Below are 17,603 nucleotides of genomic sequence, written 5' to 3'. Positions count from 1 at the left end.
AACTTTTTCACTCTCCTCTTTCACCTTCATCAAGAGGCTCTTTAGTTCCTCTTCACTTTCTGACATAAGGGTGGTATCATCTGCATATCTGAGGTTATTGATATTTCTCTGGGCAATCTTGATTCCAGCTTGTGCTTCATCTAGCCCAGCATTTCTCATGATGTACTCTGCATATAAGTTAAATAAGCAGGTGACAATATACAGCCTTGACATACTCCTTCCCCTATTTGGAACCAGTAAGTAAACATGGCTGATGCATAAAGATTGATATGAGTTACCATTTAAGGCTAAGGTATGTTGAGAAAATACCAGACATAGTTTTATGTAAGGAATCCTAATAGCAAAGTCATAGAGATTCATAATCTCATGCTTATTTTCTATTCTCCTCTATTGGCTTTATGTTTCCTGGAGGAAGGAAGAGCAGTTATTTCAGTTTCACTTCCAGAGACAGATAGAAAATCTTTGCCCATTACACTGTATCATTATCAGTTTCTTCGAAAGGCTTATTGTGCATGAAAATTACCAGGAATCCACAGACAAATATGAAAGACCCATTGTCATGATGCCAACTAGGAATGTGATGATGTGGTGTGACACTCAGGTTACTTTAAGATATCTCTCTCTCTGTCTTTCCTCCCTCTCATGGACATGTGCCTTTGGTGAAGTTTTTTTTCCCCCCCTTCACAGCCTTGGACTGTCTCCTCTGAGTGCGGAACTAAGCCTACGAATAGAGAGCCAGTTCATTCTAGTTCGTGATCAATGATAGAAGATGATAGAGGCAGAAAGAGACCTCAAAGAGCACAAAACTCAGAGAAGAGATGCACATAATTTCTGTTGCTTTGCTTCTCAATGTTAAGGACAGATTGGAGTAAGCAGGCAGGAATCTGAGATAGCTGGGGGAAGAACCAAAGTAAATTTTTAATTAAAGCTTTAAACACCTCTGTAAGAGAGAAAAGGATGTAGTTCATATTCTCTATTGACAAAAAATTATGATTTCAATTTGGAAGGTGTAAGAATGATCAATCACTAGAAAGAACTGATAATTTATTGAAGTGTTGGCTTTGGAAATCAGAAAGATGAACTATTTATTGAATTTTCATTGCTTTGACAAGTCTGGTGCTGAAAAACCCTAAATTGCCATGACATATCATGCAACTATCGAGCAGTTCCAACAATTAAGGTGTTATTTTTTCATCTGTACAACTCACTGTGTAACCAGAAATGTATTTTTCATGCTGTAGGGTGGAGTCTGTGGTTGTGAGAAAGGCTATACAGAGATCATGAGATCAAATGGTCTCCTGGATTACTGCATGAAGGTACCGGGCTCAGACGATAAAAAAGCTGATGTGAAAAACCTTGCTGGGAAAAACAGACCTGTGAATTCAAAAATACATGATATTTTTAAAGGTTGGTCTCTCCAACCCCTTGATCCAGGTACATATCAGTTATGAGTAAGAAATGTAAATTTTCTCTTGGGGGATTAGGGTTCATATTGTGACCACTGCTCATGATGGAAAGCATGGAGGGAAGAAGGGACAGAAAAGGCAATATGGTCTTATTCAAGGTTCCTCACATTTGAGTGCCATGTAGTGTAAAACGTTCTCACGGGTGGTTGAGAATAAGTCTGTCAACCCCAACCCCAGTCTGAGTTAAGGAACCAAATATTAATCTTTGAAAATGTTTGAATTGTAAATTATCTTTGCCAAAGACTTTATAATAAAAATTGTGACGTTTTATATATAATTGAAAAATGAGAAAAGCAATAGATTCTCAAGAACATGGAGTTACGTAGGGAAATTCCAGGTACCCTATCTGGGTTGAGAAACACTAGTGATATAGTAAAACAGCATCAGCTTCAGAGGCCAAGAGACCTATGGGTATCAAGGATCAGAGGTACTTCCTTTGTAATTGCATGTAATTTCTTTACCTGTCTGGAACTCTTTCCTCATCTATGAATCAATCTAGGCATCTGTCCTGAAGAATTTTTGTGAGTATTAGCACAGTGTCAGGCCTATAGGACTCAAAACTTAGTGGAGATTAAGGATAAGAATGAACAGTATTAGATAATTTCTCTATACCCTATGATTCCATGCTGGTTGTATTGCATGACTCACCTCATTGTATTCTTGCAACATATAATGAGATGTTGTTATCCCCACTTTAGAGATTAGGATTCTGAAACTGGCAATGCAAAATAATTTGACCAAGGTCACAGCACCAGTAAGTGACAGAAAGGTATGAAAGGCAAGCCAATAAGATCCTTACACAGCACTGGCCTCTACTTTCTTCTTTAAGAACTGGACAAAAATATGAAAGCAAAATTCTCTGTGCCTAATGTACATACCTCTTCCAGAAAACAAAGTGCTGTGAATGACAGGGAGATAGCGTGACTGATGGAAGGAACCTTGAGAAGGAAGACACACATGAAGCTCAGACAAAATATACCTTGGGAACTTTCCGCCCAGATCCTAAGCCTTGGTCATACCAAAGTGCCCTGATGACATGCTCAAATGAAGCAAAACTAGAGCCCAGGCACAAAGGACCCTAGATCTAGTGGAAGAAACAAGACATTCTGTGACTAGCTTATAAGGATGACCACAATATCTTAACTTTGGTTCCATAGTACATCTGGGCATGCCATAGATATTAAAAATCATATTCATCTGTGATGTTTAGCTAGAGAAACAGACTTAAAATTGAGGGAAGCATGCTATGAAATGCAGCCAGTCTCACTCACTGCTTCTAGACCCTATTTCAGAGAGAGAATTAAGATGAGGTTCCAAGAAAATGAGTTTTCAAATCCACAAATGAAGTCCTTAAACTGGAGATCTAACTGAAGCATCAATACCATGTATGTGACTATACATGTGTGTACACATACATGCATAAACACAGACACATACATATATGTATACTCATATATACACTTGTATATGTATGTATGTATATAAACATATATGTAAAATATATATTTAGTCTGTGAGAAAGTTTATAACTTTCATTAGGTTCTCATAATGGGGTTAAAAATTTGAGCAAACTCTCAGGAAGGCAATTAGGCAAAACCTATCATACATTTTGACCTAAAATTTTCCTCCTACAAATTAATCATACAAATATACACACATATACTGAGAGAAGAATGTAAATGATATTCATTATATGATTGCTTATTATATAGCAAATGAATGGAAATAACATAAATGTCTACAAACAGAATAACAAACAAAAATATGATTCAACTGTGTAATGTCTCTTAGGGGTATTAAAAAGGATGAGATGGACCTGCCTTTATGAACTAGTATGGAAATATTTTTATTATGTATTGTTAGGTGGAAAAGTAGTACCAAAATGAATGATAAGGACAATTTGTGTCTTTTTGAAAAAGTGCATGTATGTTGTGTATATACTCGCTTGCATTTGCAGAGAAAACTATGAGATGGTTCATAAGTTGGTAACAGTGGCACCTGGGTAGGGAGCTCAGAGATTGGCAGGAAGACTAATTTTCCACTACATATCTTTTTTTTAAATTATTTTTTATTGTAGTATAAATGCTTTACAATGTTATGTTAGTTTCTGCTGTACAATGAAGTGAATCAGTCACATGCACACATATATCCCCTCTTTCTTGGACTTCCCTCCTCATCACATCTACCCAGGTCATTACAGAGAACCGAGCTAAGCCCTCTGTGCTATACAGCATTAGCTTCGTATAAACAGCTATGTTAATTCTTCTTTAAGTAACATGATTTAAAGGTCACCCAGATCACATACCTCTGCAATAGGGATTTAAAAGCACTGGATCTTACAATACTTCAGCTTTATGAGGTTTAGGGGTAATAAGATGAAAAGTACATTGTCACTCAGGGAAGAATTTTTTTAATTGCCAATGTAAAAAATTCAGAATAGGGGATCACATCATTAGTGTTTCAAAGAGATCAAAATCAAAGCTTTGTTAAAAGTTTTATGACCATAAAAAGGGCCATTACTATGTTGAAAACTCATTCTAAAACCTGATTGAGGCTTGAAAGTGTCTTGTAAGCCAAAACTGTAATAGATAGTCACAATATAATTGAAAGTAATAGTGATTTTCTTTCAAACAAATGTTTACAATAGATTGTTTTTTATCCCATGAAGGTCTTAGAATAAGATTCTGACATGTGTTTTTCTGGACCTACAGTTAATTACAGTCAATGTAGTATAATGAACCTTGGTGTGTACATCTTTCAGAAAGGAGCATAATTCCTTTTGGGAAGCTAAGGAATTGCTATTATCAGTGCAATTCTAAGTTTAGTTAACTGTGTGCTCATGTAAAACATAACAAAAACCATGTGTTTTCCAGAAACAACTCAAATTTATACATACACACACCATACATACAGTCAAGGTGTGTGTCATATAGTTAAAATCACAAAATAGATCAGACTATTTGGTTCTTTTTTTTTTAACCTCTTACAGATATTAAATCCAAAATAATATATACTTCTACATGTGGATATGCTTTGTAATACTTTTGTATTAGAAGTATATATAAATGAAAATAAATTCAAAATATCCTACAAGTTGTTAGATTTTATGAAGTACTGATTAGTAGCACTGGTCTTTGGCATTGTTAAAAAATTGATAACCTATATTTAATATTTTCACCTATTTTTTGGACATTTGATAGCTGTCACATGTGAGTATTTTCACATATGCTTCTGACTTATGCAAATCTCAGAATTCAGATGAGAAATAAATAATACACTAAATAAATGAGAAATAAAAGCTTTTGTATGCTAAGCCTGTTATTTTTTATTTTAAACAGATGGCCGAGTGAAAATTTGGGTTTATGGAGTTTCAGGTGGTGGTTTTCTTATCATGATTTTCCTAGTATTTACTTCCTACCTTGTTTGGTAAGTACTAACTAGTAAAAAGTTTATACTCTATATTTTCATTGGTGGCATATTATACTAAAAGAAAACTTATGTTGAAATCTGGTCATTAAAACAGGACCCTTAAACTCACAAATAATCACCAACATTAGAATTGCTAAATAGTTTAAGTGGGAGAGTATTATCTTTATTGTCCTCATTTGAAATAACATTTTTGTATTTGGCTTTCATATAATATCACAGGTATACGAGGCAAATCATTAATCAGGGCTTTCCCATTTTACAATTTTGATTTAGATCAGTACCATTTTAACACACTGGAATTTCCTGGTACCTCTTAGTACCAGGACTTAATCACAGAGGTTTTTTGTTTTTTTTTTTTTTAATTAAGTGTAGTTGATTTACAATGTTGTTTTAATTTCTGCTGTTAGACAAAGTGATTCAGTTTATACACACATACACACACACAAATACATACACACACCCTGGAGAAGGAAATGACAATCCATTCCAGTATTCTTGCCTGGAGAATCCCATGGATGGAGAAGCCTGGCAGGCTATAGAGCATAGCGTTGCAAAGAGTCGGACACGACTGAAGCAGCTCAGCAGGCACATATGTATACACACACATTCTTTTTCATTTTCCATTATGGGGACAGGATATAGAAAATAGTTCTCTGTGCTGTATATAGTAGGACCTTGTTGTTTATCCATTCTAGATATAAAAACTTACAACTACTACCACCCTCCCTCTTGGCAACCACACATCTGTTCTATATCTCCGTGAGTCTGTTTCTGTTTCGTAGACAGTTTCATTTATATACTGTAGAGTTCACATGTAGTGATATCATAGGACATTTTTGTCTTTCTCTGACTTACTTCACTTACTGTGTTAATGTCTAGGTCCATCCATGTTCCTGCAAATGGCATTATTCCATTCTTTTTTATGGCTGAGTACTATTCCATCACATATTTGTAAAAGAATTTTCTTTATTCATTCATTTGTCAATGGACATACAGATTTTTTCCATGTCTTGGCAATTGTGAATAGTGGTGCTATGAATATAGGGGTGCATATATTTTTTCTAAGGTTGTGTACTTCCCTGGTGGTTCAGACGGTAAAGCGTCTGTCTATGATGCAGGAGACCCAGGTTCGATCCCTGGGTTGGGAAGATCCCTTGGAGAAGGAAATGGCAATCCACTCCAGTACTATTGCCTGGAAAATCCCATGGACAGAGGAGCCTGGTAGGCTGCAGTCCATGGGGTCACAAAGAGTCGGACACGACTAAGCAACTTCACGTATGGATGTATGGCCAGAATTGGGATTGCTGGGACTTCCATGCTGTTTCACACAGTGGCTTCACCAACTTATTCAATAAATTCCCACTAACAATATAGGAGGGTTTCTTTTTCCCCATGCTTTCTCCACCATCTATTATCTGTAGACTATTTAATGATGGCCATTCTGACTGGTGTGAGGTGGTATCTCATTGTGGTTTTGACTTGCACTTTTCTAATAAATAGTGATGTTGAGCACCTTTTCATGTGCCTGTTGGCCATCTGTATGTCTTTGGAGAAGTGGCTACTTAAGTCTTCTGCCCTTTTCTTTTTTTTAATTGGGTTGTTTTCTTGTTGAGTTGTATGTGTTGTTTGTACATTTTGGAAATCAAGCCCTTGTCAGTCACATGATTTGCAAATATATTCTCTCACTTGTAGGTTGTCTTTTCATTTTGTTTATGGTTTCCTGTACTATGCAAAAGGCTTGTAAGTTTGATTAGGCCCAATTTGTTTATCTTTGTTTTTATTTCTATTGCCTTGGGAGACTGACCTAAGAAAATATTGGTACACGTTATGTCAGAGAATGTTTTGCCTATGCTCTCTTCTAGGAGTTTTATAATATAATGTCTTAATGTTTAAGTCTTTAAACCATCTTGAGTTTATTTTTGTCTATGGTGTTCTAACTTCATTGATTTACATGCATATGTCCAGCTGTCCCAGCACCCTTGGCTGAGCAGACTTTTTTTTTCATTATACATTCTTGCCTCCTTTGTCAAAGATGAATTGACCATAGGTTTGTAGGTTTATTTCACCTTTTTGGTCAGGTTTATTCCTCAGTATTTTATTTTAGGGGAGTGAGATTTTACAAGGTACTTTTTTAAAATTTTCCTTTCTGCTATCTCTAGCTCCAGGAATTCTGATTTAAGCATCCAGACAATTTGACCACATGCAGGAGTAATTAAAAGAGCCCCAGGTAACTAATAGCAGGCAAGGCTGAGAAAATTCTAGTTCTTAAATTTTCTTCTCAAACTGACCTATTTTTACCAAGTATGTTAAATTGACCAGTTGGTTCAAAAAACCTATGAGTATATTTTAGACAGTAGAGTCAGGTGTTTATCTACAGTGACCAACCATAAAAGAAAATTTGATTGTCCATTCCAGGAACCCTGTTTTGTAAGCAACTAGTTCCTTAAGTATATTATTCTCACAAAATGGTGATTACTTTATTGTATATATCTTATTTGATGAGCTGATCTTAAAACCAGACAGAAGTAAATACCTTTGAATATTTTTAAGTGTGTTGAGAATATTTTATTAGCTTCCTGAAATTTTTCAAAGGTTTTTTTTTTTAATTTTCATAAAGTGTTACTTTGCTTTTTTCTCTAAATCAAGATATTTATATTCATCATCTGTCTCAAACTGTTTCCTTGACAATTTTTGCCCAAGTTTTTAATCTCAATTCAAATCCAGTCTTTGTATTTTAGCTCATACTTCCAAGGTTACACAGGTTTTTAAGTCTTTGCTCTCGGTCAGTGAAAGTTAGTAAAGAAAATCAAGTGACTTTAATTCTTTCTGCCACCTATAGTGATTGAGATTGAATTTCTAGAAGTTGGATTGCTATCCAGCTAATACTTCCTCAGTGTTGCAATAAAAAAGTAACACCTTCAGTTATTTACCTTAAAATCAAATGATTTGACCAGTTATGTTTGAATTAATTTTGTATTGTCTAGATCCTGTCTTAATGAACAAATGTGAAGTGGAAAACCTTATGTGAGCTTGAGAGTGATAGGAAGCATTCACCACTAGAAAAAATGAGGAAAAGATCTCAAATTGAAACAAAGAACATAAAGGCTTGATAGATGAGAAACTGCTCTCAAAGCAAGGGCCCAGTATAGTGTAAGATAATCAGCTAGTCTATTAATCTGTGAAAGCTGAGATGTATTCTACTTCACAGTCACATCCCCAATTCCAGATTCTATGGTTCCTTCTTCCTTGAATATCCAAAAGATTAAAAATTAAAATTTAACATTCATAAATTCTGCCCTTTTACACTTCTCCCTTTCTTTCAGCTTAAAAGTATGTTATCCTTAATCCATTCCTTCAACAATACTTACTGTAGCCCTTCCTAGGCTCTGGGGATTGATTATAGGTACCTCACTGAATTGTGGTGACAAACATAATTTTCTAGAGAATTTTTAATGTAAAAGATCAAGGGAATCATCCCCTACTGTTTAGTGACCAAATTATAGAGATACTTATGTGTATAGTATATCTATTTTTTTCATCCTCAGTATCCACCCTTAATAATCCCCCATTGGAAGTAGCAGTTAGCTCCATATTTGGAAGCCCTACAATCCTCCTTTCAACTGTCTATAGCCAGATTAGTCTTCTTAAAACTTAGCCAAGTGATCAGCCCCTTTCCTCCTCAAACGCCAGCAGTGGCTTCCCATTGACAGCAACATGAAAGTCATGTTCTGGCTGCCTTGCAAGTCAATAAAAGCCTTCCACTATTTGAGCCCAAACAACTCTTTCAACTTCATTTTCATATTTCTCTATGCCCCAGTGTGTTGCATAGGCTTGCTGCTAAGTCACTTCAGTCATGTCTGACTCTGCGACCCCAGAGACGGCAGCCCACCAGGCTCCCCCGTCCCTGGGATTCTCCAGGCAAGAACACTGGAGTGGGTTGCCATTTCCTTCTCCAATGCATGAAAGTGAAAAGTGAAAGTGAAGTCGCACACTTGTGTCCGACTCTTAGAGACCCCATGGACTGTAGCCTACCAGGCTCCTTGGTCCATGGGATTTTCCAGGCAAGAGTACTGGAGTGGGGTGCCATTGCCTTGTATTTAAATTGTTGCTTTATCATTGAAGCATTTAAAATCTCATTCTACATCAAAGTCAACATTTCAAGTTTACTATACTCATATCCATCCAAGTTGGTTGAGATACAACACTTCTTTCAATCTGCTTGTGTTGCTATTTCAGAGGTTTTATCTCAAGATGTAAGTATCTATTAATATATATTAGGGAAGTTTGTCATTTTATTTGTACTGCTCATGTATATTTATGATCTCCATTAAAATACTTTTTATATTGTAATCTTTCATAATATAGGAGTTGAATATAAGGCTACAACCTCTTTCTGAAGGATAGTGTTTTGGGAAGCGTTACCTTACATTAGGGTACATAGTGTGGTATCTTATTTCACAAGAAAGCTTCTGCTTGCATGGTTTACTCCTTACAGTTCATTCTTCTAGAATTAATTTTCATAAGTTATTGGCATTCTAACAGTTCTTCCCAATAAAAATTTAAATGCCAACTTTTTCCTTATGAAACAGCCTGGAATAACTTGTATAAGCTGCCAGCCCTGTGGCATTTACTCCATGCTGGCATTGTAGTTACTTGTATAAATGTCTTCCAACATCTACCAAACCATAAGGACTTGGGGGGTGGGGGAGAAGAGCTTTAATGACTTATTTTTTAGAGTACAAGTTTCACAAATATTTATTAAATAAGTGAATGAATCAATGAGTGGATAAGCTAAAACAATCTATTGCCCATGATCTTTAAAGGTCAAGAAAAAAATCTAATATTCACATATGTCAAAGTGCTTTACATAGGTTGCCTTATTCAGTCTTTCCAATAATCCAATAAAGTGTTGTTATTATCATCTTTATTTTAAAGAGGGAGTAAGCCATACTCAGAAAAGTTCAATAACTTATGTAAGGGTATCAGCCTGGTAAAATCAGCTCCAGATTCGTCTTAACCCCTTTCCACTGGACTTCCAGTCTCTGTAATTTCTTGTCCTTGAGTAATCCCGAAAACTCTTTAGACTCAATTTAATGTCTACACCTTTTCCATTTTTTAGCAGATCTTCATTTCCCAAGAAAAGTAAGTTATAGACCTGGGAACAGACTTAGTGATATCAGAACACTTACTGTTACATATGAGCTGCCTAAAGAATCCAAATAGGTTTTCACAGCATCTATTTCTATTAAATAGCTTGCAGAAGAGTTAGAAGATGACAGTTTTGGAGATTTTATATTTTCTCCTTCAAAATAAAAAACTTAGGACAAGAGAGCTGCTATAACATGCCAGGTGTTAGGTGTATACTTTAGATGAAAGCAATTTATAATAACATTTGGAAATGTTTTTCAGAAAATAGAGAAAAATAGTCTTCTCAAGGACTGCTTTGGTTAGATATGATCCTTTGTATGTCTGCCATAAACATTTGGGTTTCTTGAAATATTACTGATGCCCTAGCTCCCCTGGCAATAAAGATCCATGAGGTCATTTAGTGGGAACGACCATTGGGTGAGCTTTTAGTTAATCTAGACATAGTGTCTGGAAGTTACTTGGAGAACCACATCTATTCTATCTTGCTCAGCACAATGCAGGGAATGGGCTCTCAAGTTTGAAGGTGATGCTGCCACCTCTGAGGCTCAGCCCTCATGAGTGGCTGACTGTTTGTTAGTGTCTTCTGGTCTGGGTCCTGTGGCTTGCAATCAAGGGTGGTGAGAAGTGTCAGCACTTACCTGTCTTTTCATAATGAACTCGCTTTTCTGGTCTAATGGGCTTATCCTTTGCTAAAATGCAAATGATCATGGAAAAGGTGACTTTAAAACGTGTCAGTCAATGATCTCTTACAGCCAGAGCTGCATAATGGTTTTCTCCCTTGTGCAAACTCTAAAAGTGGTAGTGGCTGTCAAGAGCGCTGCATTAGGAAGAATTATGAGGCTATTCCTGGGCTCAACAGGAAAGAAGTGTGTGATGGATGGGAGATGGCCACCACGGGCACAGGATGCCTGGGGGTGGTGGCGGCCCACGGGCCAGGCATTTAGGGGTCCTGATTTAGTGTGAGTGAGGTGCTCATACCTTACCTGATAGCAGAGTTGAAAAGAGAAAAATAATTTAAAAACTATTTCTAAATGAATTTCCTAATAAAGATCAGGAAGGAAGAAAGGAAAGGGAGCAGGGGCTTCTGAAGAAAAGTTTCCTATTTGCTGACTTTGCAGAGGGCAGGCCCCTACTCAGATCTTTCTCTTAGGGTTCTTTTTAACCAGCCAGGAAGCTCTAAAGCCACAGCTTCTCAGCAGCATTACCACATTATTCAGTGGTTGCTAACTTTTAAACTCACTAAAAGTTCTCAGATCTCACACATTCATGTGTGTGAAAGTCACTCAGTCATGTCGGACTCTTTGCGACCCCATGGCCTATACAGTCCATGGAATTCTCCAGGCCAGAATACTGGAGTGGGTAGCCTTTCCCTTCTCCAGGGGATCTTCCCAAACCAGGGATTGAACCCAGGTCTCCCACATTACAGGCAGATTCTTTACCAGCTGAGCCACAAGGGAAGCCCCTCACACATTCATAGCTGTGATTTTAATACATCAACTGAGAGCTTACAAGGTATGAAGAGAGACATCATGAAATGAAGCCTTTATCACAACCATCCCAACACACACCACAAAAACCCCAAGCCTACACACTAGGAGCCACCTCTTTTTTTGTCCTAGAGGTGAGCACAACGTTCACAATTCCATACCTGTAAACTGGTGTAAAAATTCAAGTAATATTTGAGCTGAATTTTCTAGGCACAGCTCCTAGAGGCTGGCCAAGTTTAGATGTCTCCTAGGCAATATTGTCTCTTTCATGGGGGAGAGGGGGATTTTATTTTTATTGAAGCATACTTATTTTACAATGTTGTTAGTTTCAAGTGTACAGAAAAGTGATTCAGTTTTATATATATATGTGTGTGTGTGTGTGTGCACACATGCGCAAGCTCAGTTGTTGTGCCTGACTCTTTGTGACTCCATGGACTATAGCTGCCAGGCTCCCTGTCCATGGGATTTTCCAGGCAAGAATACTGGAGTGGGTTGCCATTTCTTTGTGTGTGTGTGTGTGTATGTATATGTGTATATACATATCTGTTCCTTTTCAAATTCTTTTCCATTACAGATTATTACAAGATACTGAGTAGAGTTCCTGTGCCATAATCTAGGTCCTTGTTTACCTATTTCATATATAATATAGTATATATGAATAGTAGTGTGTATATATTAATCCCAATCTCCTAATTTAACTCTAACCACCACCTCCTTTGGTAACCAATACTGTTGTCTTTTCATAAAGAGCTACCCGTCTCTACCCCTCTTCCCCACATCCCAGGACGTCATTTCCCATGTTTCTCCTACGTAGCTGTGTGTGCTAAGTCGCTTCAGTCATGTCCAACTCTCTTTGACCCTGTGTGTTGTAGCTCACCGGGCTCCTCTGTCCATGGGAATTCCCAGGCAAGTTCTTTACTACTAGTGCTGCTGGGAAGCCCTTAACAAATGCCAGTTAGAATAATGCCATTTGCAGCAACATGGACAGACCCAGAGATTGTCATACTGAGTGAGGTAAGTCGAAGACAAATATCATGACAAATGTTATGATCACTTATTTGTGGAATCTAAAAAAAAAAAAATGATACAAATGAACTTACCAACAGAAATACACTCACAGACACAGAAAGCAAACTTATGGTTACCAGGTGGGATGGGATATATTGGGAGATTGGGAGTCACATGCTTGTTATTTAGTCACTAAGTCATGTATGATTCTTTTGCAACCTCATGGATGGTAGCCTGTCAGGTTCCTCTGTCTATGGGATTTCCCAGGCAAGAATATTGGAGTGGGTTGCCAATTCCTTCTCCAGGGGATCTTTCTGACCCAGGGGTCGAACCCAAGTCTCCTGCACTGGAAGACAGATTCTTTACCCCTGAGCCTAGGTAACTAATAAGGATCACTGTATAACACAGGAAACTCTATTCAATACTCTGCAATGACCTATATGAGAAAAGAATCTGACAAAGTGTAGACATACGTATGTGTATAACTGATTTACTTTGCTGAACAGCAGAAACTAACAACATTGTAAATCAACTATACTCCAATGAAATAATTTTTTTAGAGAAGCCAATTCCTCAAAAAAAAAAGAGAGAGAGTGGATTGCCAAATGTAAACTGTTGTATAGAGAATGGACAACAAAGTCTGACTGTATAACACAGGGAATTATATTCAATATCTTGTGATAAACTATAATGGAAAAGAACATATATACATATAACTAAATCACTGTATAGCAGAAATTAACAACATTGTAAATCAATTATATGTCATTAAAATAAATATTTTAAAAAGTGAATTGCCAGAAACTCTGGAAACACCTTTATTTCTTGCCCCTCTCTTTTCTTCCCCTAAAACAGCAGGAGGTGGAGGAGGTAGAAGATCCCTATGGTCATTCCAAATGAAATTCCTCCTATTCTTTTGGACATTAGGACACCTTCTACTACCATCCCTAGGGTGGATAATAGACAAACTGTCACTTCCAATTTGTTGTAAATTCTCATTTGTGTGAGTTTTTAGTCCCTTTAAATGCAGATTAGTGTGCTCTGGACCCAAGCTGGAGCCTGCCAGTGTGACTAGAGCCACTGGATTCTACATATACATTAATATAGACAAATTTGGATGTTATTCAGATAATTATGCAGTCCCTGTTCTTTGAGAAGGGGAACAGGCCTAGGGTGAGTATACCTCTGCAGTGAATTTTGAAGCTTATTTCTGCCTCTCCACTGTTGAGGATGTTTTTGCCTGCAGCCCATGCCCAGCACTCAGTCACACACAGACACCTACTGTATGCCGGGTGTGGACGCTGTAGGATCTCTGGTTCCTGTCAATAGGCTTTTTAGAAATCAATTCTAATTCACCTCTTCAACATCTATAAATTGCTTCTAGCATCTATAAATTGTTTCAAACAAAGTTTCTCTCAGTATTTTAAACTAGGAGATTCTCCCTATAAAAAAAATGTCATCAGACATGTGTCTCTTTTGTGGTAAAATGCACGCATCATGCAATTCTCAACTTTTTAGCCATTAAGTAAAAGAAGCCAGACACAAAAAGCCACACATACAGTATAATTCCATAGGAAATATCCAGAATAGGCAAATTTACAGGGGCAGAAAGTTGACAGGTGGTTGCCAGGGGTAGAGAATGCCTTATCACCTTCCAAAGGCCATCTTCCACCTCCAAATACCATCACATTCAGGGTTAAGATTTCAACATATGATTGAGGAAAGGGTAATGCAAATATTGAGTCCGTAACAGTTCCTAATTATCCCCTTTACGATACATTGCATTTTGTAAAATATATAGCCTTATATAATGCATTACATTAGTCTCTTCCTTTGGACAAATGCTGGTTTCTCGGAGCTGCCTTAAAGAATGGTATTTGGAAAGTGTCCCAAAGGCTACTTGTTCCAAAGTGTAGACTGCTTAGTGGGAAGAGTTTCCCTTTGGGGTAATGATTATGCAACGTTGCAACATAATGTTCAAAATGCCAATCAACTGTACAGATTAAAATGTTTGTTTTTAATTTACATTCACTCAAAGTATTAAAAATTAACTATATGTACAGACAAAAGAGTTGTTGCTACCAAGTGCCTAATTAATAATGTGGCTACAAGGAGAATGCACTGAAGGGTTAAAAGTGTTTTTCCTGTGTGTACAAGATGCATTTGGATTCTAGGCTCTGCCACTCACTCAGTGACTTGAGGAAGGTAATAACCTCTCCAGTCCTTCTCTGTCAAGTAGTAATGATAATCCCCATGCCCCCTTCTCTCACTTCTGGCCTGGGATTTATTGAGGTGTTTCATGTAAAGTGCTCAGCACAGGGCTTGGCACTTAGTACATGCATCCAATTAATAACATGCTGCAAGAAAATAAATAGTATAGAAATCTGGAGACAAAGCCAGAGGTGGCTCCCTCTTGGTGAGGACAACCCAAAGAGCTGGGCTCTGAAGGCATGGCAAAGCCTAGACACTGAGGACAGAAGGGAGACAGAATGATGGTGGGGAAGGCAGTGTGTAGCAGAATTAAACTGTAAGTACTCATTAGTTGACATTCACCCACACTGAGAATCAAAAGGCATAATGGAGCATGGTTTGCCCCAGATCTGGGACATTGCTGAGAGTCTGGGGAATGTAACTCAGTTTCAGCTTCTCTCTCTCTGTGTGAGAAGCAAGAACAGCCCTCTCTAACCTGGCAAAGATGTCAAACTCAGGGAGCACAGAGACCGGAAGAGAAAGCTTTTGCCTGGTACAACATCAGTGAAATTCTCCTAACAGACCTTGGTGACTTGGCAGCTAGATGCCAGGTTTCAAGCCCGAGCAGAAGTGTGTTTACTTAAAAACAACAGCAGAGTAAAGCAAGAGAATCTGGCTGTTCTAGCTACTTATGATGTTAAAACATCTGCGCTGTGGAGGTCTTGGTAGCTTAGGAATTACTGAGCAACAGATGTTCACATTACAGCGTATAAACAAAGGAAAGTGGCCCTTTACCAAGTTCATTGTTTCCACTAAACTATTTTTAAGATTTATAAGATTTTGGGGGGAAAAGAAAGGCTTCTCCTGGTTTAAGGGTTAAAGTACACCAGTATTCCAAAAAGGAACCCGCCAGTCCAGAGAAATCAGTCTTTTGTCTAACCACTTGGATTTCTGTACCTTACAGTTTTCTTTGGCAGATGAAACAGAGCTCTGAGAACTTTCTTCATCTCAGGAATTCTTTTCCCTTTACAGCAAGAAGCCAAAACCGCATCAAAGCACACCTCCCCAACAGAAGCCTCTGACCTTAGCCTACGATGGAGACTTAGACATGTAACCTGAAAAAAGAAATCCAAATGTAGACATCAACTGCCTTAACCGCTTTCTATTTTGTAGCTCTCAGACTTCTCAGTTTTTTGAGGAATCTCATGGTGTGATATACTGAGCAGAATACAAATACTGCAAAAGTAATATTGCCTCAACTTCATTTGGACATGGAGTCAAGGATTATTAGGTCTGCCATTTTGCTTTCCAGTTGTTTGTGGGTGTGAGTGTTTAATGTTTTTGATTTTCCCAAGGGACCTGAAAACCCTTCTCTTCCTGTTTGGAAATGGGAGGAAGAAAACATGATGGAATTCCCACAGACTTAAGTAAATTTTATCCTCAGCAGCATGATGACAATCCGGAGAGGCCAAGGCTTTTACTGTAAATGATCAGTCTGACACTGCATTCTTATGCACTATATTAGTGCAAATCCTTATTCTTCCCATACTTCAACACTGAGTTTTCTAGAATTTACGTCAGTTCAAAGACTTTCAAATTGGCTTGCCTATTTTCACGAACACAGAGAGAATGGGTTACCATTTCAAAAATTCTGAGTTTTTACCTTTACAAATTGTATTTTGTTTTGTAGCCAGGAGGATGATGGCACTTCATGAGTTGTATCTATTGAAAACAAATGAAATGTGTGTAGTTGCTGGACTAGATGAAAGCTAAGTGGTTTTGAATGAAATGTGTACTGAATGTTAGGGTGTACAAATGAAATCAGAGGTTATATTGGAAAAAAGAGGTAAATTATTTAATTACTAAAACTGTATTTTAACAAAAACTTTACCATGTAGATATAGCATTAGCCACACACAGTTGTAATTCAGTTTAATGATGACAAACTCTGCTTTTGTAATTTCAATTTTCTTATCTGAATATTTATAAATTCTTTTTTTGAATTTAATTATCTGACCTCATTTAATATACATCTAACACCGATCCTGTTTGTAGGAAGTCTTGCTTTTATAAGGTTTCAATAATATCTAAACAACACATGAAAAAGCTGAAACCATTTTATGAAGATGAATGTTTGTAATCGTGGATGTTGGAAAGTAAGAAGGTGCCATCTTGTGGTATGGACTTGTATTTATAACAAATAAAGTGTTCAAGAGACTGAAATGTTGACTGTTGTAGACTTATTTCCTACTGAAGAGCCCATGGAGTAGGTTGCCATTTCCTTCTCCAGGGATGATTTGACAAAGACAGCTTTAATAACAGCTTCCCCATGTCACTGTTTTAGAGGCTGACAGCTGAAATCACTGACAGAGAAAAGGGCTCTTTCCCCACATGCTCAACACTATTGGTTACATTGTGAAATGGAGACAAGCATGATTACACAGAGTAGCTCTGAAGGCATATTTAAAGCTTAGCTAACATTAGAACAAACCACTGTGTAATATTGCAAACACTGATATGCAAATGAACTGGGTGGCCTGAGAAAATAGAAATGTTAGAAATATGATAGAGTGAGCAAGTTAGAGAATGGTTTTACTTAAATTGGGACTTTTGCTTTTGCTAATCGTTTTAACACTAGTTGATTTTCTTCAATGGCACCATGGTTTTACATGAAAAAACTCAATGAAAAGAGAATAGTTGATGTCAGTATTGTGGTTGAGGGAACAACTCCTAGAGTTGTCCTTTCATTATTTCACTTAGGCTAAAAAGCTTCAGAAGACTTCCTGGTAGCCCAAGAGCTCCTGCGTCAGAGATCAAATCCTAGCTATCCCCTTTACTGCCTGTGTGATCCTGTGCAAGGATGCCAAATCCTCTC

At 37.4% G+C, this 17,603-nt stretch overlaps 1 protein-coding gene across 2 annotated transcripts in view; it reads left to right on the top strand.

Moving 5' to 3' along the window:
- Positions 1–16,951, top strand: part of THSD7B (thrombospondin type 1 domain containing 7B) — a 1,076,713-nt gene extending 1,059,762 nt beyond the window's left edge. For both annotated transcript variants that reach the window (XM_027561747.1, XM_027561740.1), the window contains 3 exons: positions 1,242–1,434; positions 4,805–4,892; positions 15,761–16,951. In XM_027561747.1, the coding sequence (XP_027417548.1) occupies positions 1,242–1,434; positions 4,805–4,892; positions 15,761–15,842 (363 nt within the window). In that variant the 3' untranslated portion in view covers positions 15,843–16,951. The remainder of the gene's footprint in view (positions 1–1,241; positions 1,435–4,804; positions 4,893–15,760) is intronic.
- The last annotated feature ends 652 nt before the right edge of the window (positions 16,952–17,603 follow it).

The sequence above is a fragment of the Bos indicus x Bos taurus genome, chromosome 2 (genome assembly GCF_003369695.1).
Source record: "Bos indicus x Bos taurus breed Angus x Brahman F1 hybrid chromosome 2, Bos_hybrid_MaternalHap_v2.0, whole genome shotgun sequence".
Lineage (NCBI taxonomy): Eukaryota > Metazoa > Chordata > Mammalia > Artiodactyla > Bovidae > Bos > Bos indicus x Bos taurus.
Note: the sequence above shows the minus strand (reverse complement) of the source record. Positions and strands in the feature narration are given on the sequence as shown.